Genomic DNA, 27,187 nt, shown 5'->3' with positions numbered 1-27,187 from the left:
TTTTTCTTATCAGCACCATACAAACAAACACACACACGCGCGCGCACGCACACACACGCGTGTGTGTGTGTGTGTGTGTGTGTGTGCGTGCGTGTGTGTGTGTGTGTGTGTGTGTGTGTGTGTGTGTGTGTGTGTGTGTGTGTGTGTGTGTGTGTGTGTGTCCTCTTGAAGCTCACAGTAAATTTATGTTGCCGGATTTTCGTTTCTTTCTGAAATGCGTTTTTGGGATGCGTAGGTGAAAAGTGTTACGCAGTTACGCAGTCTGATGTCTTGTTTAGACTCAGCACAATGTCCAATATATTGGACATTGGGCCTCTAGGCGGTCTTTTTCCGTCAAGAGACGGAATGGCGTAGTTGGGGCCAGTCGCCGAAGCAAAGGATTTTGCAACAAAAGTCAACCTTTATTTGCAGCTGCTATAAATATGAAAGTACTAACCAACAATGGTAAAACAACATCCAAGCTTATGGATCTCGATTTGATAATGAGGAATGGGCTTTCTCAAAGCATCGTCGCTCCTTTGTGATGCAATATAAAAGTTGACACTCCGTGCAAGAAAAAAAAAATACTGTTTTTATGCTGCAACCTTCCATTCTAATGCGAGCCGCATTCGGAACTTAGGAAAGTCGTGGCAAATGACCGAATGTTTTTCATCGGACTTGAAGAGGAGGCGGTGGAGCCCGCTTTTTGGGTGGCTGCCACTATGAATCATTGTCGTTGTCTCCGGGAATTTGTAGTGTTTCAGTAACCAGAGCCCCTCCCACACAGGCGCGAAAATCCAAAAACTGGAATACGTCCCTGGGTCGTTCTTGCAGGTCGCGCATCTCTCTTATGTACTGTAACCACGAGTTGCCTAAGGTCATGTCCGTCAAGTGCAAAAAGCACCTGATGGTCCATTTCTTGGCCATAAGGTGTTCGCCATAAGGCTTTCATTCAGTAATAGCTGATCATGCGATCGGCCGTGTCGACAACTCTCATACTCTCGTTGTACAAACATAGAATACTTGACCTGGAAAGATTCGCGTTTTTTTTCTCCCCTTGATGGACCACCTGCGACAAGTGTCGTCAGGATGCTTTCCGAGAACAGATGTCATCTGTGTTATGGCTTTGTCGTCGTAACGCCTAACAAGAAGATTTAGCCCATCATCTCTACACACCATCTCCGATGTGTGCAGAGATGTGTGCAGACTTTCGCTAGACAGATTCGCACCTTTTGGAATTCGATTGTTCTTCGCTGGTCTGGTACCAGATGTGTCCTTTACTGCCAATTTATCAAGAGCCAGCCGCGAAGTTTCTGTAAAAAAAAAAGGTGCGTTCCAGGAGCGAGATTGGTTGCAAGAATGAGCACAACTGACTCTCCAATTCCAGAACTTCCTTGGTACAAAGTAGACTTCAATCCTTTCAAAATCCAAAAGGCCACTTGGCGTCACAAGCACAAAATTTTTTAGGCCATCGGAATTGGGTTTTCGAGGCACATATTACGCGAAGAATGCTAGCGGCGATACGGATTTTTCATAATTAATATTCCCCCGCTTTTCTTTTCGAACCTTTTCGGCGCTTTGCACCGTCTCGCGTGAGCGTACCTCGGCAGTGTTTTAACTGCAACCAACTTGGTGTTTCCATGACTCTTGCGGGCTCGTGTCCTGCGCCTTGGCACTGTCGCACAACTTAATTCATCTCGACAGTCACGACCCCAGTTGGCTCCTCCCACCTTAAAGGGACACTAAAGCGAAACAATAAATGAGTTTAGACTAATGATGCATTGTTTGAGAACCCTGCAGGCAGTCATTTAAAAAAAATATATAGTTTGATTATCAGATGAGAAAATGAAGGTCCAAGTATCAGTATTTGAATTTCTCGCCGAAACCCCAGCGCCGGTACGTCAGCGTGACGTCAGGGATTCCAAAGTATGCTTTCGCATTTGGGCCGCGTTGGCTGAATAACGGTTCCCGAAACTTGCCACGTTTAATATTTGGTTCCTTTAGAACACAATGTAGTCAATCTGTACCGCTATATATATTTAGTAGGCCCTAGAAGATGCCATCAAAATCCAAGACGTCACAGCCCCCAGATGCGGGAACTTAAGTAGGCGTCGCCACCCGTATTTCGTTCTTGCGCTTTTTCTGGCTTACCAAACGTCTTAGCGTTGTAAGAGTGGTGTTTTTGGTGTTATAGAACGGTAATTTACTGATGCAGATGAAATCATTTTTCACTTTAGTGCCCCGGCCTTTAAGGTATTCCAATACTCGGGGCTCGCAATACAAATGTTGGATCATATAGGAGTCCCATGCCGTGGCGTTTGAAGACAAAGCAGACGAGCGGTACGGTATTCGTACAAGGAGGCCAGACAAGAGAACACACCGGCAGACGTCGTTGGACCAGCGGCAGTCGCGCGCGACATCGACGTGGAGGAGGCGCGTGCTTTTGAGACGAAAGACCACTGCGACACTGCGTTCTGAGCTCGAACCGCCCAATAACTCCGTTGCAAATGTCCTCAGCCTATCTGCTGTCCCGGGCGATAAATACCTTGTGCGCGACTTTTGTAGGAACTGCGAGTAGAGTAGCTCCAGTGCCCGGCGTGGAGAGGATTGTACACCTTGAGGTACTCCTGCTCGTTGGGTTTCTGGTTCGGCAAAACCTGCACTTGAACCTGGACCCGGGGCTCGATCATTTGCCGCAAACTTCTCCACGTCCGCGTCAGATTGACCGGGACAGTTTTCGTAGCTCGAACGAACATATTCTGTAGCTTGTCCCTGGATATGAATTCATAATGACGAAAAAATTATCCCGAAATGTAATGCAGAGGGACCTCGCTCTCAATGCTACTGCCGTCTTCGCGCTTTCTCTTGTAGTTTTGAGCCATTTTCTGTAAAAGAGAGAGAGTGAGAGAGAAAGCAAAAATTGAAGTCCGACTGCTTATGTAAAGTTGGCTGTACTGCAATGCACCTCTGCAGAGCAGAGAAGACAAATGTACAAAAAGAAAAATAAGCCAGCGTTGTTTAATGTGGGGTTCTTTGCAAGGCAGTGTGAAATAGCAAGGGAACGACTTACCAAATTGGACGAATCGACCTGGTCCGGCCGAGCTGACTGCTCGAAACAGACAGCGACTTGGGACAGATCTACCCCCGCTTATACAGCCGCCTGGGGAAGGAAAAAAAACACCCTATTGAGCTCACTGTTATTCAAGAACGGCGGGCTACGTCACATAACTAGTCTTTAGTGGCTAGATAATGTGGGTGGTATATTACCCAAGTACTACATAGTATTGGTGGAGAGAAGGCCAGAAAAGTGGCCCCAAAATATAAACGTTCCTATTTAACCAAAACCTACCGTTCTCGAAAAATTCAAAGCATTTATGCTAAGGAATTGATAGAAAGACGAGTGGAAAACCATGAATTAGGTTTTGATTTGTCTTACATTCGTATGGGCAAAATGGGTATGGGTCCCTGATTTTATCCATCTATACGGACGACATAATGCTATCTAGCGGACAATGCAAGAGATTTACAGAGATTACGAATACATGTGGCAATGAACCGACATATCTAGGCCTTACTTCTACAACATAGAAATACGGAATTATTATCTTTATAATGGGACGAGTAACGACATTGTATCAAATCAACAGCAGCAAGTCGTGCCGATACATTTAAGCTATATACAGTCAAACCCATCAGTATGAAGAAGCTCCGGACCTCCCAATTCATTCGTTATACAGGTCGCTTCGTTATAAAGATCACATAACGCCGTACCGCTCCCAATAGAGCAGGCTAAGCAGAATAGAACTATTTAGCAAGATTTCAAGGGACGCTTAATGAAATAACTTCAAGGAACTCGTTCACGTCTTTTGCTGCAGAGTTACTCCCATAGAATGAGCGCGAGTACGTGCGACAGATCTTATGGCATCGAGGTTACCGCACGCTCCAGCCTCCACGGCGAAGCCCGGGTGTGACGTGGGCTACAGCTGCATATATCATCAAATGCCGTTATTGCTTACATCACAGTCAAGCAAACAAACAAAATTTCGAGCTCTCTATCGTGCCACCTTCGTCGGCCGTCCCCGTCCAATTGTTGGCTTTGACGACGTCGGCTGCCGTCAGTTACCGAGCAGCTCGCGTCACCGTCAACCTCGACGTGTTCGTCAACCGTCGCTCTCGCAGCCGTGTTACAATTAACAAGCAACGTGCGGGTTCGGCTGACCGATTCCTGGAGCTGTGCATGACGCGGGGCGAAAACACTCGCTGTGGATGAGTGTGCACGCTCGTCAAACGCGTCGCAAGAGCTACAGAGCTGACCGCAGCTTGTGCAGTGACCGGACCGCTGTGAGCATTAGTGCACCTGAACTCCTTCGCTGTAAAGGTAAATTCGTTGTATAGTTGTCTTCGCTGTATAGAGGTGCTCACAAGAAAATTGCGAAAGATGGGAATTTGGCCGGGCCACGCGGAATCCTACGTTGTACGTGTGATTTCGCTCTAGTGGCGTCCGTTGTAGAGGCGTTCGACTGTAAATACACGGAAGGAAAGACTTATTCAAGCATCCGCATACCAACGTAATCTGAGAAGGAAGCGGAATACAGCGATAATGAAAACACATGGAGCCACTTTGTGGTCACAATAAATACTACGAGGTGGTGCGAGGCATTCGGAAAGGAGTAATTGTGACAGCGATAACGTTCGGAAATGCCACCCTACGCTTAAAATTAGATATCTTGTCGGGGTTCGAAGTTAACCAGCGGTCGGTGGGCCGACTGGCATATTGGGGGCCTACGGTGAGACACAAATGAGGCAGTGCAGGGTGACATAGGTCGGGTTTTTTTTTTTTTTTTTTGAAGTCAGAGAAGAGCAACACAATTTTTTTTAAGACTTGACTGGGGAACATGGATGAAAAGAAATGGGGGGGGGGGGGGGGGGCTAAAGTGCACAAATTTTTGTACCTCAAAAGCGTGGACACGAAATGGAGGAAGGGGCCAAGAAAGTTGGCGACCAAGTAAACAGCCAATCCTTCAGTGCGGGGTATGTGCCACACTAACGTCTAGGATCTACTTCCATATAGACAACCACCAGCAGTCATCAAAAAGAAAGTGAGGGAAACTGCACGGTAAACTGGATGCAAGGAATGGAAACCATAGAGACTTACAAGAAAGACTTACAAGACCACTGAGACAAGAAAGCAGGAGGGAAAATTCAGTACACTAACACGAAGCACAGCGCCTTGCTATTTGACACACCGAGCTCGGGACAAAAACACACCGGAACAATTATTCGCAACACGATGAGGCATGCGTGTCTGCTGCAGCAAAAGTCGGTAAACGACTCGGAACATCGTGATGGATTGCCCAAGATATTCTCTAAGCGAGACCCGTGGGAAATATTCGCCTTCCAGATGCGCTGGAATTCAAAGCGGACGGTCCTTTTGGCTGCACCACAGAGATGGAAAACATTTTGTTCATAGGCGGTGCCATATGCCCCACTTACCACTTTGTGATGCTCACTGTTGCCCCTTCCCGATTTTTTATTTCTTTTGTGCGAGTAGATGCGTGAGCGCTGTTTTTCTTTCTTTTTTATGTCCTCACGTCGTTTTATCCCTCGTTATATACCTTTGTAATATACCGCAGAAGAGTGGCGAGTTACCACGGAACTAGCGGACGACATGCAGCAGCGCGGCGTCATCCAGCCTTCTCAAAGCCCTTGGTCGTCATCTGTCGTTCTATAGTGCGCAAAAAATGATGGCTCCATTCGATTTGGTATCGATTATCGATGCCTAAAAGGGATTACGAGAAAAGACGTTCGCCCACTGCCTGTGATCGACGACGCGCTCTTCGTCGTCTGCAACACTTATCGGCTTTAGATCTCCGCTCTGGCTATTGGCCGTTCCCATGGCTTCCCAAAGCCTCTTCCTCCTCGGCCTGTCCCACGTAGTGGGCACAACCGCCGCGTTTCGAAGAGCAAGCAAGCTCGAGCCGCTCGCGCCTCGATCTTCGGCCGCGGTCGTGCGAGGTCGTGGTGGGGGTGGGAAAGCGAAGCGCAGCTCCGCGGCCGCCCACGCCACGCGGTGAGACCTGCAGAGAGGCGCGCCGTGGCGGGCGGCGGCAGGAACATGACGCGGTCGACGCCGTCGGCCGTCCCGGCTCTCCGACCCTGACCGCGGCGGGGCATGGTCGCCTGGCCCCCGCCGTCGCTCGTGTGCACGGTAGCCGTCCTGCTGCGCGTCGGTATCGCCGCCGCCGGAGTCATGTCTCGCCGTCGGGTGCACCAGCAGCAGTCCGGGTCGTCGCCGTCGGGCGCAGCTCGTCACCATGACGACATGGTCGAGGACGGCGCCGCCGCGGCCGATCCCGTCATGCTTCTGCCGGAGCTGGTGGGCCGTCTGCTGAACGAGGCGGCCGCCCGCGTGGACGACGAGGCCGTCCGGCTCGACGACGGCGTCGTCTGGAAGCCGCTCCGCGAGCCAGACCAGGTACGCGGGCAGACGATCGCTGTCCGGTCACCCCCGGTAGGGTAACACCAGACGATTCGAATATTTCTTTAATTCTTTAATTGAGAGGGTCTGTAAGTTGAGCTGTGCTACGAAGCTACCCTTCTACAACACCGTGCAAGCAAAAAAGAAAAAAAGAACATATACATATCGAAAACGGAAGACGGGTGGCGCCGCCGTAGTTAGACTCCCGCACCAGGTTGCAGTGACGTCACGGATTTTGACCGGCGCCCGCTCACGGGCCTAGATAACTTGTTATCGGTAAAGAGGGGCGCTGCATGGTATTTTAAAGAAGCCACACGACTGAGTTTAGCATTTTTCGAGAATACCTATTGCGTCATAAAAGCTCACAAACGACAAAACAATTAGAAATCTGTGACGCCATACCAAGGTAACGGAGCTGGAGGTTTCGGCGCGAATTTCAAAACATCATACTCGACTAATAGTGCGGACTTTGCGGCTTTTCAATATTTTTAAATTTAATTGCACATGATCGCAGCTATCGCAACCATCATCAGCGCCCCGCTCTCTTTCCCCATTTTAACGTATGGCCCTTTTAGCCAATGTATGAGGTTATAAAATGTGACCATGTCGTTATACGCTTGACCATATATCGCCCATGAGTCCGTATATGTGCTGCGTACAGGGAAGCCGAAATAAGCGCCTCTTATTTCCTCTGTGTAACCTCTCTCTCCTTCTCTATACCCGCGTGCGCTCCATTCCCCACGTCTCAGGTTAAGGCGGCCGGAGAGCACGTGAGCGGCCTACCGGAAGTGAAAAACGAGCTGCGATCCATCGACGAGGCCGCGGCTGTGGTCGAGAGCGACGTCTTTCCCTCGCGCTTCCAGTCGTCCGCGGTAGCCTCTCGGCTCCGGCAGCAGGCCGCCGAAAAAGCCGCCCCAATCAAGACCGCGATCCTCGAAGACCGCGATCCGGGGACTGACGCCGACATGGCGCAGAACCACCCGAGCGGCAGCAACAACAGCGGCAAGGACGCGGCCAACCGCTCGGGCACTCCGACGAACCAGAGGATCCCACAAGAGCCGAACCACGACGACAAAGCCGACGCTTGCGACGACGCCAGCGCGACCACAAACCGCGCCAGGGAGGAGCAACGGGACGTCGTCGCGGTCGACGATAACCGAAAGGGCGACGAGTCGCTGCCCGGTGGCCCCGAAGTCGGCTCCAAGGCGACCCTGACCGAGACCCTCGACGTCGCGGACGCGAGCGTGCAAGTCGATGCGGCCCCCGCGGAGGAGGCGAGGCTGCCGCCGGACGCGCAGCCCGTGACGACGACCGCGGAGCCGCGAAAGCGCGTGGCCACGGTGGACCGGGAGATGCAGACGGCGACGCCGTCCAAGAAGTCGTCCACCAAGGACAGGCAATCGCAGACGCTGCCCACGACGCCGACCCTGTACTCGATGGCGACGCAAACGGAATTCCAAGACGCGCCCTGGTACGCGTTCCGCACGTCCGTGCAGAAGAAGAAGCTGGCGGCCATCATATCGGCCGTGTTCGTGCTCGTCTACTTCATCCTCTGCTACGGACTCGTCAACGCCGCGCGAGAGATGTACGCGGAGCACGTCTTCGAGGAGCTCGACTTCCTCTAACTTTCTTTTTTTTCGGGCTCGTGCTGCTTCGCAACTTTCCGAGCAGACGTCGCCGTGGGGTTGCTCGCGTGCGAGTCCGTGGCAACGTTTCGGCGAATCGTCGGGAGGAGGCAGAGAACGACGGACACCCATAATTTGCACGTACAGGTCGCGGGCCCGGCAGCGATGTCAGACAGGTGGCCGGCACTGTCACGACGATGGGTCGGTATTGAAATTGTGTTCACACCCACGCACGGGGGTTGGAGGACGCGAGGCTCGTGACGAATTGGGCGGGATGACGAATCGCTTCGAGCCTCGAGGAAATCGACGAAAATTTCAGTGTACAATAAATCGACTTTCCGTTTGCCTTCGACCGTTTCGCATACGTGTAGAAACATGAAAGGAAATTTAGGGTATGGCACTCTAGGTACATGCACTCCCAGGGACAGCGTTCGTCTGTTGCTAGCTTGCATTCATTTTAACAGGCTGCGCTCGCTGTGCTTTGTTTTTTTGCCTTTTTTCCCTCAGGAATGGTATGTCACGCTGACATAAGCGCCTGCCGCGCGCTCAGATAAATGAAAGTCACGTAACACAGATGTAAATTATTGTTTGGGGACAAAGGGCGGAAACTTTTTTTTGTTACGGTAGGATTGTTTTTTTCCCTCTGCAACGTGTACAAGTCTATAGCCGATGCTATAACGCATATTCAGAAATTCGCGAACTCCTCTGAGTTTATAAATGTTATTGAACTTGATCCGACCACTATAAACCCTTATCAACCCTCATCGGTCGTTAACAACTTTTTTGAAGTGATCCGACCCTCATGAACTCTTATCGGTCGTTATCAACCTGAATGTCCAGCGAAGTTGTTGCAAAACCGCCACTACATTTGATGAGCGCTTTATACTTAATGCTTTACTGATAGTTATCGGATGCTTGCTTTGAGCTTGTTCTTTATTGAAACGTATGCTGTTCTGTGCGTTGTATGGGTGATTTAAATGAATGAATGCACTGTTCGCTTCACTTTGCTGAGCGCTTGTAGCCTCTGCCTTACGTGGGTATGAGCCATTGCATGTTTTGCTTGCTCACGTATGAGCCACTGCACTCGTCTTACGTGACGGGCGGAGAGGTTTCTCGTCGGGTAAGCATAGAAACGCTTAGCATTTAAAAAAGAATGCGTATAACCTATAGTAAGGTAGAACAAAGGATGTCTCAGGCATTCATAACGCAAAGAAGGGGCAAGGCGTGCTGTAGACACGGACGCGAGAGAAGTGGACAACACGAACGCCGACTATCAACTGAAGGAAGCATCGAGGCGAAAAAAAAAAAAAGAAGACACAAAACTCAGCACTACGTGTCAATCGGGTACACGTGCCGGTCTACGTGAGAGGTAACTGTTGAGACATTTGAACTCTTCCTTATGTAAGGTAATCGAAGGCTGACTCACGCACGCACTGCCACCATTATTGATATGCCGTGCCTTGCAATAATGGTGGAAGTGCGTGCGTGAATCAGCCTTCGATTACCTTACATAAGGAAGACATCAAATGCCTTAACAGTAGTGCTACCATTCCAGAGCATGTGCAGATGAGTTTTCTGTCTTTTCTTTTTTCGACTCGGTGCTTCCTTCAGCTGACAGTCGGCGTTCGTGTTGTCCACTTCTCTTGTGTCCGTGTTTGCACGCCTTGCCCCTTGTTTGCATTATGAATCCTTGCCAGCTAGCTCAGCTTTCTGTTGTTTTATGTCTCAGGCTTCGTGTGATGTCTCGTTCGGGCATACTTGTATGAAGACTGCACGAAGTCAGCGACATTACTTGTACCTTTCTCGCTATTTTATTCACTAATTCTTGCAAACTAGCAAGGCTTTTATAAAGTGCCCATTCAGACTGCGGAGCGCAGACGCCCGTCTAGAGGCCAAACATCGAGAAACACAGTAACCATTATCGAGGAAGGAACAAGAGCAACGATCGCGCTCAGGAACGTTAACTTGTGAGAATGCATCGTTTGTCTAAGTAAGCTAACCCGTTGTACAAGAAGTACGGCTAGATAGTTTGCATTGACGTCATCGCAGCCGCCATCGTTGGGGTTACTAGCAAGTCGAGATGCTGCGTAAACAAAAAACAAGAAAATAACAAAACGTGACAGCACGAAAGTCGCGTCTTGCGCCCAGTGACAAATCGATAACAGTGATGACCCGGTGAAATACGGTCCGTCTTATATACCACAAACGAATACGTAACCCAATCCCGTCGATCTTACATAAAATCTATCCGGATACTTACACCAATGGTATACCTGCCACGATTGTGTAGAAATAGCCACGTTAGACCACATGTTCTGGCGGTGTGCCCGGTCACGCTCTATCATCGCTAACAGCTCGGCCAGATGGGAGGCGGTTCTCCGCAGCCCTCTTCTGGCTGACCAACTCTGGGCTGTCCAGCAGGCCCACGATGCGGCCGAGAGGCTCGGCCCTTCCGGTTCCCACGTGGGAGCGGCCCGCTTCGTGAAGACTCCCGATCTGCAGGACTTCATTAAAGTTTTGCCATACCATAGTAAAAACGATGTACACGTGACGATACGGTGCTATGACGTCATCGTGGCCGCCATGTTCGGGTGCTGGCAGGCTAGACGTTGCGTACGTGACGCCACTCGCAAACTATTTATACATAACAGCCCTACTTGCAAGTTCTAAATGGGTACACTAAAATAGGAACCACCAGCTGCATTTGAAACTCGTGCCTCGATCTTACGAACTGTAAGATGTATAGCGTGCACACTAAGATAATCACTGCTGATTGGACCTAAGCTGAAGATTGCATTGCGCCAGAGAAAAAAAAAAACGTGCAGGTATTAATAGTGAACAAACACAGATGCGTTCGCCTTTTGTTTGCAGCGCCCAGCCTGTTTGTTCCTCAGTGCGCGGCCTCATTGGCGTAGCCAGGGGTCGCGCGACATCTGCACGGACGGCCGCCATTTCGGGGTGGGGGGGGTCGAAATTTTCTGATGAACCCTCCCTTCCCCCTTTCACAGGGAACGCAAAGTTGCAGGTGGGCTCCGAAAGAGCGACATGGATGAGAGGGAAAGCTTGAATGTGAGAGCAAGGCAAGGGCTAGTGGCGGCCTGAAATGAGGGGGTGGAGGTGTCGTGGGAGCGATGCCCTCTCCCATTCACAGAACACTGTGGCGCCACTCAGGGCGCACCTCTACCTTATTCCGGGTAGCGTTTAACCATAACTGCTGAGGGGGGATCAGCGCTAAAATTTCACACGCAGATAAAGATGGGACACAAAGCGTGCATAAAACTTGGGGGGCATTGTTGCTCCCCACCAGACCTTCGTGTGGTCGAAGAGCTTCTCATTTCTGGTACTTGACCGAATCGTCGACTTCGCTGTGTGGAAGAAAAGCATTCCGAAAATAAAGCAACTTGCTTGTCTAGGATATGCATAAGCACCCCCCCCCCCCTTCTTTTTTTCCCTGCTTTTTTCTTTTCGGTGTCTGACTTTTATTATGTTAATAAATTGAGAAAAGCTTGTTAGGCTAGTTTGTACACGCTGTTATGAATGAAAATGAATATGCGGATCACGTGCACGCACTGTGGGAATCGATGTAAGCTATGCTTTCTGTGCTGTTTGCTTTGATTGATGATAATTAGCCCCGATGTTTACAGTGACGTGGATTTTTTTTTTTTTGGGGGGGGGAGGGGGTTGCTCACAGCGATTAATAGTCATCTTTTTGTTTTTTGGTTATGTTTGCTTTTATGTCATTTGATGGCATAGGACATGTCGGGTTTACGAAGTCTTTACCCTTCTGAATAAACTTTCAGTTGCAAGTAGCGCCGTGTCCTGTCTTTTCTTGTGTCTTGGCTCGTGTCCCAGTAGTTCGCGACCCCTGCTCTCTACAATTCTTAGCTTCCCTCTAGACTTGCACTCTAGTAGACAGGTTTAAGCGCTGTAATTTCAGCAATGCTTTTGCAGGGGGTCACGGACAATCGCAGCTGTCAAGAGGCTAATTTGGCGACGCCCCGGGAGCTCCAGAGGGTGCACATTCGACGCGGCGCACAAGTATAGACGAGTTTCTCCCGTCGCCTTTCTCCTCTGCCTCGCTCCTGTCATACACCCTCTGAACCAGTCCCCGACGCGGCGTGCAACACAGCCTCACCCACAGCAGCAGCAGTGGGAAATTCGTAGGAAGAGGCAAAGAAAGCTTCGCTTTAAAACAGGGCAAGAAACAGGATAAGAAAGAAAGTCCTACAGAAAGCTGATTTGCGCACGGCAAAATATACCAAGATGCGCGGTGCTGGGCTAAGGAGGCTATAAAAACGCCCCAACAACCAGGTGGGAGGGCAGGTAGATGAATGGCTTCGAAGTCCAAGCAGAATCAGAAATGCAGGAGTGTTAGTCCGCCGGGCCGTTCAACGGAAATTCGAAGAGCGTGAATGTTGAGTGTGACCGTGACCCAAGGAAAAGAATCTTAAGAAGGGTAGGGGGAGATGGATACGAGGAGGGGAGAAAGAACGCGCGTAGAAGGCGTCAAGAACGAAGTTGGCGGACAATTATTGGCTCAATTCTTTCGTTCGGAGCGTCTACTTTGGGATTCAGCCACAGGGATGCATGCTTCGCTGTCCGAACATTTCTTACGGAATCTAAACGAATGCCCTGCTAAATTCCTTTCTTTTTGTTTTTACTTTTAAATTAATTATTACTCATTCAATATGACCTTCCTGATTTTATTTAACAGGTAATTAAGCGCTATTCAATGCTATTTCAATAGCTATTAGGAAATTTATGCTCCATAATAATTTCGAATAATCCACCCATTTCTTGGCCAATCCCCCATCGTGGGCAGGCTACAACAACAACAACAACATGGGCATAGTGAGAGTGTCTCGCCACTTCCCGATCGCTCAGCACAAGAGGGCCGTGGTAAGTTGTCTATATAGCTGAGGCTCACTCTGATATCGGCCAAAAAACGTGGTTGTTGAAGGAGGTCAACGGTAAGTTAGCAGGTTTATCTTATTATCTTATTTCATAAACCGTTCACGATTCGGACAGTTACGGTTTATACTAGGCGAATGTCCTAAGTGGGTGGCCGTTTTCCAAGTACACTGCATGTGAAATGGTTGGTGTTACCGTAGCTGAAGCATATTTTCCGAGTCCGCACTTGTGGAGGGCCGACAAAACTCGATGAAACATTCCGAGTTGTTAATCTGTCCTGCTGCCGCATATTGTTTAATTATGCTGAAAATGCGTTCGAACTAAATTTTCAACGAACGTGTTAATAGCCCGATGGCCGCATGAATTTGAAAAATATAAATATATTCTGGGGTGTTACGTGCCAAAACGGCAATTGTGAAGCACGCCGTAACAGGGGACTCTGGATTAGGTTTGACCACCTGGTGTTCTTTAACGTGCACCCAATGCAAGGCCGTTTTTTACGGCGAAGCTGTTTTTGGCTATACTCCGTTTTGATACATCAGGCTATATATACTTTTTGCAGTCGCCGTGTTCGCGCTTAGAAATAGTTCGGTGTCTTTTGACCACTTGTCGTGAAAATGTTCTTTATTTAAGGTCAGTTCTCAATGAAAATAAGAATTTACCCTTAGAAGCAGACAAACCATGCACTTATTTGGCTGCTTACACGTTGTTTTACATCAATTTGCTTTTTGTTGTTTATCTGCATCCCGTCGCGGCAGCTTCACGTGCATGCTCGCGCGAGCAAACGCCGCATGGCGCCGAGCGAAGCATAGAAGGAACGCGCGGAGTGATACAATGTAGAGACCGCACTATACTTGCGTAGCTTCCACAGTGTTGCACCTGATGTATGAAACCGAGTATATAAGGTTCCGTGAAGTTTTCATGTGTGCGTGCAAAAACTATCATCATCAGCAATGGCTCCTGCCGCTGCTCGCGCGTTCGACGTCGTCTTCCACAGCTGGCTCCGATGCCGCTCATCGTGCTAGCGTTCCCATACTGACCCTCCCTCCTCCGAAGGCGCCGTGGGCACCGGCCCACTGCCAGTCGGTGCGGTGATTTCGGTCCCAAATTCTTGGCCTCAGTACGTCGCGAAATGAAAAGACGAATGTATATAACGAATGTACAACACGATCGAACGCGAATGCGCAAAAATAAATGTGCGTGCGTACCTTTTGTTTCTGATAAGTATTTTGACCAGCCTCCTATTTTTCTGGCAAGTGCTATTATAGACAGAAAGAGAGATACAGACAGAGAGAAAATTTCTTTATTGAAAAGCAGAGCGGTTAGCCGGCGGATGTTCGCCTACATGCTATGTCCTGCAGGGTGTACGTGGGACGAAGGGCCTATTTGAGGAACGATTCAAAGTAGGAGGAACAGTTCGACCTCGTCCTGAATGAAACAGTCCACAGGGACGGCCGGCTGTTACATGCAGTGAACAGCGCGCTTTCAACAAAATTTGCTGCAGGAACTCGCCGTCGTGGGCAGAGTCGAGGCGGCCGCAAAAGTTTGCAGAACACGGGTGTCACGGCAAAACGCGAATTTCTGCTCTGTAATGTCAAGGCACGGCGCTTCTGGTTACACGGATCACGGCGTGTAGGTCACAAAGGCGTACTACATGCACAATGTAACTCTGAATTCAAGCAGGAATACATCTTGATGTGTTGGTTGGTGCTTCCTAACGGACGTGATGCAGCGACCAATAAGAAAAATGTTAGTCTACGCTTCTTCCTTTGTGGCTGTGTTGTTGTGCTACAGGTTAAGTCCTGGATTCGAGGCTATAGTAAGTACCGACGCAGCTTTATAGTAAGTACCAACGCGGCTTTCTCGCAATTCCCGAGTCCGGTGAACTTTTGTGACCGACTGTACATATCGGTCGTGGGCGCTTAGTTCGGCACAATGTATCTGTTTCCTTGTATAAATCAAGATTTCATGTAGCTCTTTCCGCGATACCAGCAACCCTTGGAGTCAAATGCCGAACAAGTCCTCTTCTGTCCAATTGACTCCAGTTTTTTAATTGCGCTATAGCAAACTTCCAGAGTGCCTGTGTCATCGCTCCACCTTATGCCTGATCACCCTCGAATCACAAGCCGATTCTGACAGCTCAGAAACTGACGCAAGCATGTCGTAGCGGTTTTGATACACCGGTGCGATGTCTCAGTTCGCTGATACTTACACACACACAGACAATTACTCATTACTTTACTAAGATTTAACTAAAGCAAACTTATTTTTTGAACGAATGTATACTTTTTGTGACCAGACATAAGGTTGACTTGATTTTCCTTGATATGGATTTGCATTTGGCCTTTGTCAGGTTAACACTTTAGGGACGAGTGTTGCCTGCATGCAGGCAACCAACCGCTGGGTTTTGCTTTTGAGTAGAGAGTTTTTGGCTAAATGTATCTTTAGAAATCTGCCTAATATAAGCGCCTCATCGAAAGTACCACAGGGGTTGCCCTTTTTTATTATTAAACGCCTTGCTTTCACTCTCTGCAAATAATAGACAGCTGACGTCACTTGTTGAATTAGAGCAGGAACACTGGACAAGGAAGAAGTATGGTGCGCCCACCGGAGGCTTTGGAAGTGTTCTTTAAGTGGTGAGGGAGCGGGAGGGGGTTGTTCAAAAGACTCGTGGAGGCTGGAATGGGGAGGCTTGAACCTCCCCGTTCCCGAGGACCGGGGGCCGTGGCGCGCTATTTTACACGGAGTCCCGCGAGGAACCAATGAAGCCGCTTCTGCGTAACGCTGTGGTGGTTCCATGCGTTTCACGACTGACGCGCGGAATAGGGAAGGAGGCAATGCGTGGGGTTACACCGCAGATTCTCCTCGCCCACCCTTTTCCAATTTTCCGCTTCCTAAGCACCCGAGCGCGACATATGGCTGAAAAATTTACCGCAAGATATTTTCTTCCTTTGACTGAATGTCACTATACTTGGTGTATTTTACACATTTCAGCGAAAAATAAACATTTCCTCGTGGTATGTTCGTACGCATGGACGAGACATCATACCACCGCCGTTACCTGCCCTGCTAACTGCACGACTTGCCTAAGTGTTGTGCCCAACTTATACATGTTATGCTGTTTTGATGCATCTAGATTATCACTGAAGCACAGGAAACTTAAGGCATAGCAGCGTTTTTCACATCGTGGAGTTTTTCTTTGTGCATGTATAGTTTAGCAAACCAATTTCACTCTTTCAATAACATTTCATATTTTGAATGCTAATGTCCTCTTCGTGGCCAGAGGTAAAAGTGAACAAGTCAACTTTCCTTTATGTGGTACTGCGTTTTGGCATTACAGGGACAATATACTTCAGATCAGTTATAAGGAAGCTCTGCAGAACTCAGCCGACTGCAATGTTCCGATTTTTCTGCATGCGACAAAACTTTTCACTCTCTTGCAAACAGAGGAACCGTTCAGTAAAAGACAGCCCCTACTATATAGATTACGCGTTACCACCGGGAATGTTGCGAACTGATAACCATTTGATGCAGGTATGGTATGGCTGTGGCTATTTGGACTAGATCAAGAGAAGGAAATCTTCAGACACATCTCCGACGACCCAGAGAGAGAGAGAGACTCCAAATGGGAGATATGAAAAAATGAGCCCCAGCTGTTTTGTGTCGAAAAGATTAGCTCGTCTCTTCGGTGCCCTGACGGTCCGCCATAGCACGCACACGAAGCTCGCGGCAATAAAGAGAGAGAGAGAAAAAAATATCTGCAGCCGTTTATCCGTCCACGTTTGCGCTTACTGTGTCCCCAACCCGTAACCAGCGGCCCCTTCCAAAGTACCACGGCTGCGGCGGAGACAAAAAGGCGCCCCAATGCCCGCGGGACCAGCCAGTGCGTTGGGCAGCAGCCGCTTCCGCTACAGGGAAGCCCTGGGTGTAGAAAGGCACCGAGGAACGCGAGGCTTGTCGAAAGCGAATCGGCTAAGTGCGGTTTCGACTGTCGCTAAAAAATGCCTGAACAGTGAAAACACCATCTGCGAAAGAACGAGCAACGCCTACGAGAGAGAAAGGGAGAGAGTGAAAGCATTGTTCCGGACTCCCCACCTTCAGAGGACTATGCAAGGGGAGAGAGATTGTCGAGAGGGCAGATACGCTGCTTTCTTGAACCCTTTTAGGGAGCACGGCTCGGCGCCTTGGGGAAGGGGGGGGGGGACATAGAGAGGAAAGAAGAGAGAGAAAAGGTCGTGGCGGTCATGGGACCCATGGCTGTCAGCGGTAAGCTGAGGCTTGAGGAATGTCGCTGGCAGCGCATTTCCAATTTCCAAGTTGGAGGCACTCGTGCAGACGAGCCCGGATCTGGGAGGATGGCAACGCGACCACCGCGTACCACGCGATAAACGCAGCCGCGCGGTCTTCAAGTGTGGCGTCCCCACGGCGACACCGGAGAACACCTATACGTCTTCTCACCGCCTCAGATAAGGAGTTGTTTTGTTTGTTTTCGTGAACTTCATCCGTGCGGAGAGCTCGTCGCGAACCACCAAACTCCGCGCGCGGGGGGGGGCAATGCGTCCTGAGAAACGCCATGTATAGATGATGGCATGACGGTTTAATTATTCGGTCCTGCATCGACTGTATCGAATTTCGTTTCACTTCAGTCATATGCCTTGCTAGAATGTCCTTTTCCGAAAATGACATCTAACAACAGTCTTTCGCTGGCAAACTGCCGTTGCATCGTCAACGTGCATTCTCCGTTTTGTGCCTGTTCTACAAGAGGCAGAATTCCGGGTGACTGTCGCCGCTTTCCATCTGACGTTTCGTAACTGAGACGAGCGAAATTTTTCTGTCAAATAGGTGTGGCGTCGTTTTTTAAAGCACGAACTGCTCTTTTCAACCCAAGTTTGTATGTTGTCCACACTTTAGTGTTATTTAACTGCGTTTAGCACAATAGTTCTTTGTCGTGTAAACAACCTTAGTTTCAATCACTCTGTCCTTGCGAACTTAGGTCCAAGCGTGGTGGTAGAAACGTGCTATATGACGAAAAAAGTAATGCAGCACATTGGATGCATTCTTGCCTTTTAAGTCGGTAAACATGCGGTACACACGCACAAAAGTCGCTGACTGACCCATAAAACCATCCCTATTTGTAGTGGAAAAGAACAGGCTGACTATCGTCCCTAATAATCTTCTCACGGAAATTCAGACCAGACGTTCCACACTGTAGAGAGAAGAGACTATATATATATATATATATATATATATATATATATATATATATATATATAGAGAGAGAGAGAGAGAGAGAGAGAGAGAGATCCAGGCTCGTTTCGAGACCCGGTCGCGCAAATCTTAATCCACGAGTGCTTGTTCTCGATCAGCCTCCGTCGAAATGCGGGAAGGGATCGAAACCGCGACCTCGCGCGTATTCTCTCACCCGAGTACACCGATTCATAACCACTTCATTTTGATCTCCCAGACGTACGTGGGACAGAGTGTGCGTGGGTTACGCACCGAAATGACTGCCGTCGAGTTTAAGCGAACGACGACGAGCGAGTGCCATTTAACCCATCAACGAACGTCAGCGACGTCGAGCTTGAATGGTCGTGCATGTGTTGTGAACTTGGGGAAGCGTTGGCGAGTATGTGGTCGCGTCGAGTAGGCATGGGTGCGAGTATTATAGCCTTGAAAAATATTGCTCAATGAATATCCACTTACTCTGCTGACGCCTGTGGCAAACAACCTTCGGTATCGCAATGCTTTCGAGTGAACAAGAAAGCCAGAGGGTGGCAGTTTAGCGTAGTCCCCTCTTTACGTATATCTCTCGACTCGGGACGAGACAGTTATCCTCCGGAAAGGCCTTTCGGAGCACGAATTCCGCTAGGCGAGCAGAAGCCCGGGAGGCTGCTTTGCCGATGTGATCACACGAACGTACACAGGGGAAGCTTATACAACACCGGTGCACAGCAGAGGAAGCAGCAGTGCTACCACGTGCTACTACGGCTTGGGTGAAAGTCCTTTTGGAGAAAGGAGAGAGAGCGGCAGAAGAGTGATGACGAACACGGAAAGGGAAGTGCCATCAAGTGCCACATGACGAGGGGAGAGAGGGGGGGGCAAGTGTGAACAATGCTCGCGCGCGGATCTAGCAACGTTTATACAGCGTCTTCCTGCCTGGTGTTTGTGCGTTTCGTTGGTGTGGTAGGTAGTGCGATGGGAGAGGAAGAGCAGTGGTGGTGGTGGCGAGGGCGGACGGTGGGCTGGGCAGCAGAAAAAGCAAACGGTGGAGAAGGATGTGCCCTTCCCACACGAAGGGGCTGGCGCACTGTCTAGCGCGAGGCGGAGCCAAGGTTTTTTTTGGGACCGGGCTTCGGGGCTTGCTTGTTTGCTTCAACGTGGGGAAAGGGGGCCTTAACGCGAGCGAGGGGAAGGGAAGCGAAGATTCCGAGAGGAGGAATGAAAAGCTCCGGCGGAAGCGAAAACAACAAAACAAAAGAACAGCGCAAACCCGAGGGCTTAGCGGAGCTGACGCTCGCCGAACGCCGTTGTTTGATACTGCGTGCGTGTGGGGGCGCGGGCACGGTTAACGCGACATTCGCCGAGATCAACGCGCCTTGCGACAACAAACAGCAACCCCGCCCACACCGGTCGACAGAATCAACGACCACTGACAGAATCAACGCTATGTCTCGGCTGACAAGAACTCAAGCACGATTCCGGGACGATCACGGGTCGGGAGAGCCCTGCTCAGCGACTAGCATCACCGAGTGGAGGGACATTCGACAACGAAGAGGTTGCGGCAATGGACAGGAGGCAACGAAACAAACATACAAATGGTCGCCGGTCATCTACGCATGGGCAGGACGGTGGCGCGGGGACAAACGCATCTGCCAAAAACGGGCCGGTTGGATAGCTTGCCTTCTGAGAAGTAGCAGCAGCAGCGGCGACATTCCAAAGACGCTTGGCACCAGCGCATTCGGGAGAAACCTTCCACACACGGCTCGCTCTCGTCGCCATCTGATTCCTTCGCAGGAAAGAGAAGCGCAGAAACACGTGACGTCACGCATTTTTGGTCAAAAGAGAGCTGAAAAACCCGGAACGGCATCGCGAACGAAAATAATTTCTCCGCGTATCATTTTAAAGCCAAATTGTGACGAGTTCAATTTGAAGAAGCGTTAATTGGCTCCAACAGAGCTGGAAAAGTGCTCTTACGCTTTCGCCCAGCCCCGTCGCGAGGGTGCCCCAGGAGCCCACGTTACGCAAATGCTGTGCTGACGTCACGCGCTCTGCCAACCAACCGCGCGCCGGCAAAGCTTCACCACAGGGTGAAGCTTTCTCTGCGCCAGCCAATGAGAGCACGGTCGGATATTGGCATGTTACATGACGGGTGAGTGTGTTTCTGAATATTATTTTGCTGATAAAATTTTCGGGGGGGAAAACATCGCGTACCCGAACTAGCCGAGCTTTGGTTTAGAAGAGTTGTCTCGCGATCCTAGCGTGCCGAGACGACAGCGCGCTGCCGATGCGTTCGCGCCAGTCCCCCTGGCCCCCGACGACCATCCCGTGGCGTTTTCCTCGAATCGCGCCCCAGAGCGGAGAGAAGGAGGGGGGTGAAAAAAAAGAAAGCCCGCACTGTGGCTCGGGGGTCACGGGCCGAATCAAACTCAACAGCCCTCGGAGCCTGCCCTTGTCCCTTAGCGCACCTCCCACGGCCGATTGCCGCGGCTCAAATAGCGGCCAGGCCAATGGGACCCGCGCCACTGTCAGCTCCCTCGGGCTCCCGTGCACGGAAGCCACCCGGCAATGGCGATCGGCCCCGTCAGGCCTCGTCGTCAAGGGCACGCGACGGCGCAGAAACGCCCGAGCGCCGCTCTCGGGCGGAGACGCGGGGTTTGATTCGCCCATCCTCCGTACTCCGCTCGAGTTTTATTACCGCCGTGATGATTCATTCATGTCCCACACTGTTTGTTCTGGCGCGTTCGTAAGGCGCTCAACGCAACGGCCGTGCTTTTCTTATTTTTTTTCCCGAGAGAAAAAGAAATGTGCTCGCGAAGGCCGTTGAACCGCGAAACCCTCGCAGGAAAGAACGGTAGCCTGGCCTAATCCATCAATGAACCAGCTTGCGCACGGTTTTCTCGCCAACATATGATACCACCGTGTTCCTTTTCCCTCTCACCCACCTCGAATATGCGTATCGGCAATCTCGCACACACACATCGCTCGGCGTCGTTTCGCACGGGCTCGTCCGTCGGCCACACGGCCGGCGTCGACTTATTAAAAGCTTCCAAATGCGAGCCTCGGGTTTGGTTTTCACTTGCACTAATTTGCAATCAATTCCATGTTTTTCCTCATCTCCTCCCCCGCCTCCCCGCAAATATTTTTTTTATTCTTTTTTTTTTATTTCCCGTCTTCCTCCCCTCTTTCTACCACCGCCAACCCGGACCGCCGCCGCGACGACCTCGTTTGGTTCGCAGACGGACGCAATGGCCAACGGTGGCAGCAGCAGATGCGTAGCATAACAAACATGGCGGCCACCTTGTCGGAGGACTGCTCAGGCAGGGCAAGGGGCGCTCGCCGTCGGCGCTGCTGCTACGGCTCCAGCTCGTCGTGGTCCGCGAAAGTGGTGTCTCCGGAGTGACGTGCCCGCCAGCGACGCACGAGAGAGCAACAGAAAGCAAGAGAGGTGCTCAGTGTGGGACGCCCGGGGACGCCGTGGCAAGCAGGCGCGTCTCGGATGGCCCGAGACGCTGTTGGCTCTGTGTAGCGCGCCCCAGTCTCAACCAACGGAGGTAAATTGCATCCCCTCCCTCGCTCGCCGCCTTGAGTGTACTCCCCCGTGTTGAGTGTGTGTGTGTGTGTCCCGAGAGAACCCCTTGCATCACGCTCGACTCGCGTGCCCGCCGGCAGCCCCCGAAAATAAATCACGGTGTTTTCTTCCCCCCTCCCGCCACCCGTCTCGACCTTCGTGCCTCGAAGAGACACACGGCTGACGAAAAAAAAGAGCGGGCTCCTGTCCCGGGGAGGAGGAAGTACCGACATCGAAGGCCTTTGTTTTTGCCCCCTGCGCTAAAACGGCTGATCACTCGATTCCGGGCCCTTGCGCACCTCCGACGAAAAAAAAATCCACGGCGTCGCTGGCCCCCGACGCGGAGGGCTAGCATGGCTTCGCGATCAGCTGCTTGGCGGAACGGCGTGCATGTGTGTGTCCGGGGGCACGCGAGTTCAAGCGGGGCTGCCGTAGCTGTCGCGCGCGTTTTGTGTGTGCACTGCCGGTTTTGTTTGCTACCAACGTGATCGCACGTATACGTCACACTGAGCTCGCGCCAAACAGACCGTACGCGTTTGAGCGCGTGCTCGCGATGCTGCGGCGATATGCCTGGCACGGCAGTTAGCAGGCACGAATACGTTCGTGCGCCGAGTTCTCGCAGTCTGTGAAGCGATATCGGTGCACTGGATTGGAGAAAACAGGCTCCAGCCGCAAAGCGACCGTGCATCACTGCTAGCGTTGAGCCGCCTGTTGCACTCGCGAACGTTGCAGCATGTATTTGTGGTAATCCATTGTACAAGCTGTGCACGTGAAAGTGGCAATTCAGCGCCTCACAGGGCACATACACGACCCGCGTATTTGAAGAAATAAACATTTTATAGATGCAGGCACGTTGTGTGTGCACTGTATGATGTGTGTACATGCAATACAGCTGATCAGCTGAGTATTAACGTCTGGCATTTCTTGTGCTGCCTTCCCGGCCGAGCGGTGCCATCTCATCAATCTTTTATGACCTAACAAAATGCTTTTGTTCTGTCGACGGTATAACAACACAAAATTAGGTTTGTTCTTCCTGGCACTTACACATTCACATTAGCTTACAAAGTTTATATAAGACATCAGGAGGGGTTGAGGTGTGCCTAAATGAGAACAAGAAACATAAGTGTTCACTTATGGAATGAACTAAACAACCGCATCCTGCAGAGCATGTGGAATCATGTAGCATGTAGTATTTGAAAGTAGAAAACGCCTCTTCTTGAAAGGGGACAACAAAAAAGTAATTACCATCGCCATTGTTGGCACCTTACAATCGTGCCCAATTTGGAGCACTGTTCTGATCCATAGCATACAACTTCTTTGTAGTGAAAGTTCATAAACTGAGTGATATTAAGCAACCTGTCATTATGCATCTCTTCTCAGTGGCTGGCAGGATATGTAAAACAACAGCATTAATCAAACTTCAAGAAAGCGCTGAGGTTGAAGTATGCAGGCACTGTGCTTTGTTGCTGATGCATAGATGGGGCCATTGTTCAATTTCATTTCAAATGTATCGTGCAGTGCTTGGCGTTATGGTATAATGTTGATGGAGCACGGCGCAATAGTAACGTGTTTGAATCTCGCGACGGGCTGAAGAGAGTGTGATAGAACCAGTTCACGCATCTGAGAAGTACGTAGCCGCTGTTGAACTCAATATCGATCTTGTTTCTTCCTTTGGCCGTTGTTTCAAGCGTTGCAGAGCTGTTGCTTTTTATGAGAATACTTGCAAAGTTGTTTATGGCATTCTGGGATGTACAGGTGAAAACTGCAGCCCTGTGTGCCTTATTATAGCCAGTGTGCTAGTCAAACAGTGTTGTCGGCAGTTAGACACTCACCTAATATGCTCTTAATAAAATAGATTCATTATCGCAGCTGTACATAAACTTCTCAAGGGGTTCCCTGAAGCCTTTGTTTTAGATTGTGCTTTGTGTTTTGGCCATTCAGTACTTTGTGTTCTGTGCTACATTGAGCCAATGGCATTGAGGCACAAAATTGACCACTTCACCTGACTTCTCTTGACAACATGAAGCCAGTGGCCTCGGCTGTCTTGCAGGTACACTGACTTCCCTGAAGACACTCTGTTTCATACACAGTAGGCAATGCTACAAAGGCTTGGAAGACCTCTCATATTCATGAACAAAAGCTGTGTGTCGCATATGATCACAAAGATGAAGGTACACATCGTGCAATTCGATGTGACATTAAGGGTCTCTCAGATTGTTATCGCGGACTGCTTCATGCACTGATGAGCTTCGGCAGTCTGGAATGACAAGTCAGAGATCTGCCGTCTTGCACATTTATTTCGCAAACTATAACTTAATTATTAGGTAAAAGGCATTGCAGATCTCAACCTATTTATTTCCGAATAAGCAGAGTGACAAGTTTCTGCAACCAGTGGCCATAGCGTACTGCTTATGCTCGCGACCAAAGCATAGTACGCCACATATGAAATCACAAACATGTGATTAGACATGTTATGTCCAAACAAGTTGTAGTTGTTATGCTTGAAGTAGGTATTCCGTAGAAAGTGTCGCCGATACATGAAATGGAATATAAGCTGTTGCATTATTGTGTCGTATTGTTGAAGTGATATCATTGGTCAAACTACCGCCTTTCGCAGCAGCGTGATCTTTTTGTCTGGTGGGCCTCTTTTTGTAAAAAAAATTGTGGCTGTGCGTTCATTTGGGAATGACCATTTTATGCACAGCCAATGGAACTTCCTTGAACACAAAGTTAACCAATGGGGCTCTGCTCTTACAAGGAAATTTGTTGCTTGACATTTGAAGGCTTTCGGACCACTGCGCACACCAAAAGCTACAACTACCAGCAGTTTATGCCTCAGAATTTGCAAGCCAATACTTGTGGTGAAGTTGGTCTGTTTTGTGCTACTCTGCCAAGCGTTATCACCAATTCCTTGTGGGCCAAGAAGCGGAGCCATGTGTAGGCACATTGTCATGTTTGTATGTGTTTGTGTGACAGACAAGATGTGTTCTTGTTTTGTTTTTCCCCCCTTGTGGTCCACATTTTTTTCTTCTTTGTTTTGTTTTCTCCCTTCCCACACCAGGCCCACAACCAATCTGCCCTCAGTAGCAAATCAGAGTTCTGCATGGCCTATTCCATGTTTTCGGAATGTTCAACCCAGGTGATACGCTCTCATTGTTGAATTATCTTCTCCGCTTTTTTTTTCTTTCACCTGTCGCCACATTCTGTGGCGAGCAGTTGTGCGTGTGCTCTCGTTGTGTGCCTTGCCTTCGTTTCCTACTCTTCACAGATGCGACCATCTGCCTCACTAACCATTGCCGATGCTGTATCTTTTGCCTGTGTCATGCCAAACTAACACTAGATTTGTTTATTTGCCAATTCTCTTACTATTCTGGTATCGAATCCTCTAACGGTGTTGCTTGGGTCATCTCTTTCAGGCACCTTTGCAATGGATGATGGGGGCCGATGTCTGCTTGACGTTATAAAGTGAGTGCCATCCCTCTGAACCCAATATTAAATTCCACGGAGCTCCATTTTTCAATGTAAAGTAGAACATGCTGTGCCATGACAGAGTCGCATAGTACGGGTGTCCCACGTCGTACTTTTGATCGCGATCAAGCCCGATCCGGATCGAATTCCTCGGTCATGATTGGCTCCTTTGCGCAAGCTGAGGGAGCCAATAGCAGTTGAGAATTTCGATCCATATCGGGTTTGATCGCGACCAATAGCGTCTGTGTGACACCAGTTTTAAAACACTTCAGTGCATTGTAATATTTCACTGCACAGCCGACGTGCCGCATTGACCATTTCGTTGTGTGGCGTTGCGAGTGTATGTGTGGGGCTGAGTGAACTGAAATTCTGTGGCGTCGGCAGCTGTTCTACACTCTCCATGCTGCTTTCAAGCTATCCGCTATACTCGCAAGTTAAAACACTAGAAAATATCTTTCCTTAGGATTTCATCTGAGGTCCATTAGAGTATGAGTATAACACTCTATCTCAGGAGGATGGTTTGTTGAGTGAGCTGGTATTTCATTCTTCAGAACGAGAATGCATACCTCAGAGACGAGGCAGCTTCCTTGTCGCTACCCGAACAGCCCTAGAACTTAGAACCAACGGAGACCACAGCGTAAAAAACAAAAACAAAATAAATTAGGATGAACATACGGTACTATAAATAGAGCAAGTGTTTCCTGTTTGAGTGGTGTGCATCAAAACACATTTCTGTAGTCTAAGTGTAGTGATTAAGTTACGGCTACTATACTATGTTTCACATAGCAGGCAGCATTACAAAGGCGAGACGTTCTGTTCTCACTGCGTGCATTGTGACCAAAAACAGTGTGTTACATATGAAAACACACAAAGATGGATGCTTTTATGTCACAAAGTAGGACATAATTGTATTACATGGAAGCCGTCCCAGATCTGAATCTATTTACCACAGAAAGAGCAGAGCGACACATCCCTGCAACCAACAGCCATGGCACACTGCTTGCTCTCCCGATCAGGATAAGTATGTTGCGCACAGGAAGTGCGAAAGTGCACAGATATCATCTGATTTCCTGTTACCTTTCATCCACAAAATTGCAGTTGTAATACACGAAGCAGAAATTTTGTGGGAAACTTTGCAGATCGGAAACAATTGCACTGCGGGAATGTTCACAGTGAGAAGTATAGGTACACATTATTCCGGTCAATTATTTAACTTTTTTTGGAGGGACTTTGATCAGTTGAACTGCTGACAAATTTTTCACTCTCTCTGTCTCCAGCGACCCCCTGCTCCTGCAGTCGTTCCTTGAAGACAAGAACGAGGAGGTTTCGAAGGTGAGTAAAATTTACCTGTAGCTCTATTTTCTTTTTAAAGCGAAGCTTTTCTTTTTTTGCCTCTTCCTTTGACTTTTGTTCTGCTGCTGCTTCCTTGCACGTCTTGTCAGGGGTGGCTCGAGCATACGTATACATGGCAGGAACGGCGCAGAGAGGAAAGCCAATGTGATAAGCTCGTTTGGACCTTTCCATCGTGTGGCATGTTGCACCATGCCCTCTGGAGCTCTCTGGGTGTTGCCACATCAGCCTCTTCATAGCTGGAATCATCTGTGACCCCTCTCAAACGCATTGCAGGAACTGCAGCACGTAGATAAAAGTGGGGACGAGGTAGGCGACGTCAAGAATGTTTTGGTAGAGTGTAATCTCAATGCCCCCTGAATGCCATAATTAGGCGTGACCCCCCCACTTGTAGAAGCATTGCAGGAGCAGCCGTGCTTACCTCTGTGCTCACGCGCAACAGCAAACAGTCCAGGGAGGAGGCAGGGAATGGGTACAACCGGATCTCGTACCGACGCAGTCGTGTAACGGGTACTACCCATTACACGACTGCGCATTGCAGTTCACATAACATGACACGGGAGAAAGAAAATGCGTCATCAGAAAGCA

At 49.6% G+C, this 27,187-nt stretch overlaps 2 protein-coding genes and 1 long non-coding RNA gene across 4 annotated transcripts in view; 2 read left to right on the top strand and 1 right to left on the bottom strand.

Moving 5' to 3' along the window:
- Positions 1 to 380: 380 nt before the first annotated feature.
- Positions 381 to 19,997, bottom strand: LOC126518013 (uncharacterized). Its single transcript, XR_007596329.3, has 3 exons — positions 19,894 to 19,997; positions 3,050 to 3,139; positions 381 to 2,864 (listed from the first exon to the last, which is right to left on the bottom strand). It is a non-coding gene; the product is annotated as an uncharacterized lncRNA (long non-coding RNA).
- LOC126517397 (uncharacterized) lies at positions 4,459 to 9,084 on the top strand. The gene is made up of 2 exons (XM_050167108.3): positions 4,459 to 6,454; positions 7,207 to 9,084. Exons 1-2 carry the CDS (start codon positions 6,152 to 6,154, stop codon positions 8,080 to 8,082), a joined length of 1,179 nt encoding a protein of 392 aa, XP_050023065.2. The 5' UTR covers positions 4,459 to 6,151; the 3' UTR covers positions 8,083 to 9,084.
- A 97-nt stretch (positions 19,998 to 20,094) lies between the features above and the next one.
- Positions 20,095 to 27,187, top strand: part of LOC126518085 (uncharacterized) — a 55,098-nt gene continuing 48,005 nt past the window's right edge. The window contains exons 1-5 of one of the 2 annotated variants that reach the window (XM_072285587.1): positions 20,095 to 20,362; positions 21,450 to 21,764; positions 24,843 to 24,920; positions 25,198 to 25,246; positions 26,527 to 26,581. In XM_072285587.1, coding sequence (XP_072141688.1) covers positions 24,908 to 24,920; positions 25,198 to 25,246; positions 26,527 to 26,581 — 117 coding nt within the window. In that variant the 5' untranslated portion in view covers positions 20,095 to 20,362; positions 21,450 to 21,764; positions 24,843 to 24,907. Of the gene's footprint in view, positions 20,363 to 20,469; positions 21,765 to 24,842; positions 24,921 to 25,197; positions 25,247 to 26,526; positions 26,582 to 27,187 lie in introns of those variants that run through there. The other variant, XM_072285588.1, reaches the window with a different exon arrangement.

The sequence above is a fragment of the Dermacentor andersoni genome, chromosome 11 (genome assembly GCF_023375885.2).
Source record: "Dermacentor andersoni chromosome 11, qqDerAnde1_hic_scaffold, whole genome shotgun sequence".
Classification (NCBI taxonomy): Eukaryota; Metazoa; Arthropoda; class Arachnida; order Ixodida; family Ixodidae; genus Dermacentor; species Dermacentor andersoni.
This window is presented reverse-complemented; position numbering and strand designations above follow the sequence as displayed.

Excerpts from the sequence above, each read along its gene's own strand:
- LOC126517397 (XM_050167108.3), top strand. The coding sequence starts at position 6,152 with ATGGTCGCCTGGCCCCCGCCGTCGCTCGTGTGCACGGTAGCCGTCCTG. Across the intron at positions 6,455-7,206 it reads CGCTCCGCGAGCCAGACCAG|GTTAAGGCGGCCGGAGAGCA; the intron begins GTACGCGGGCAG and ends CCCACGTCTCAG.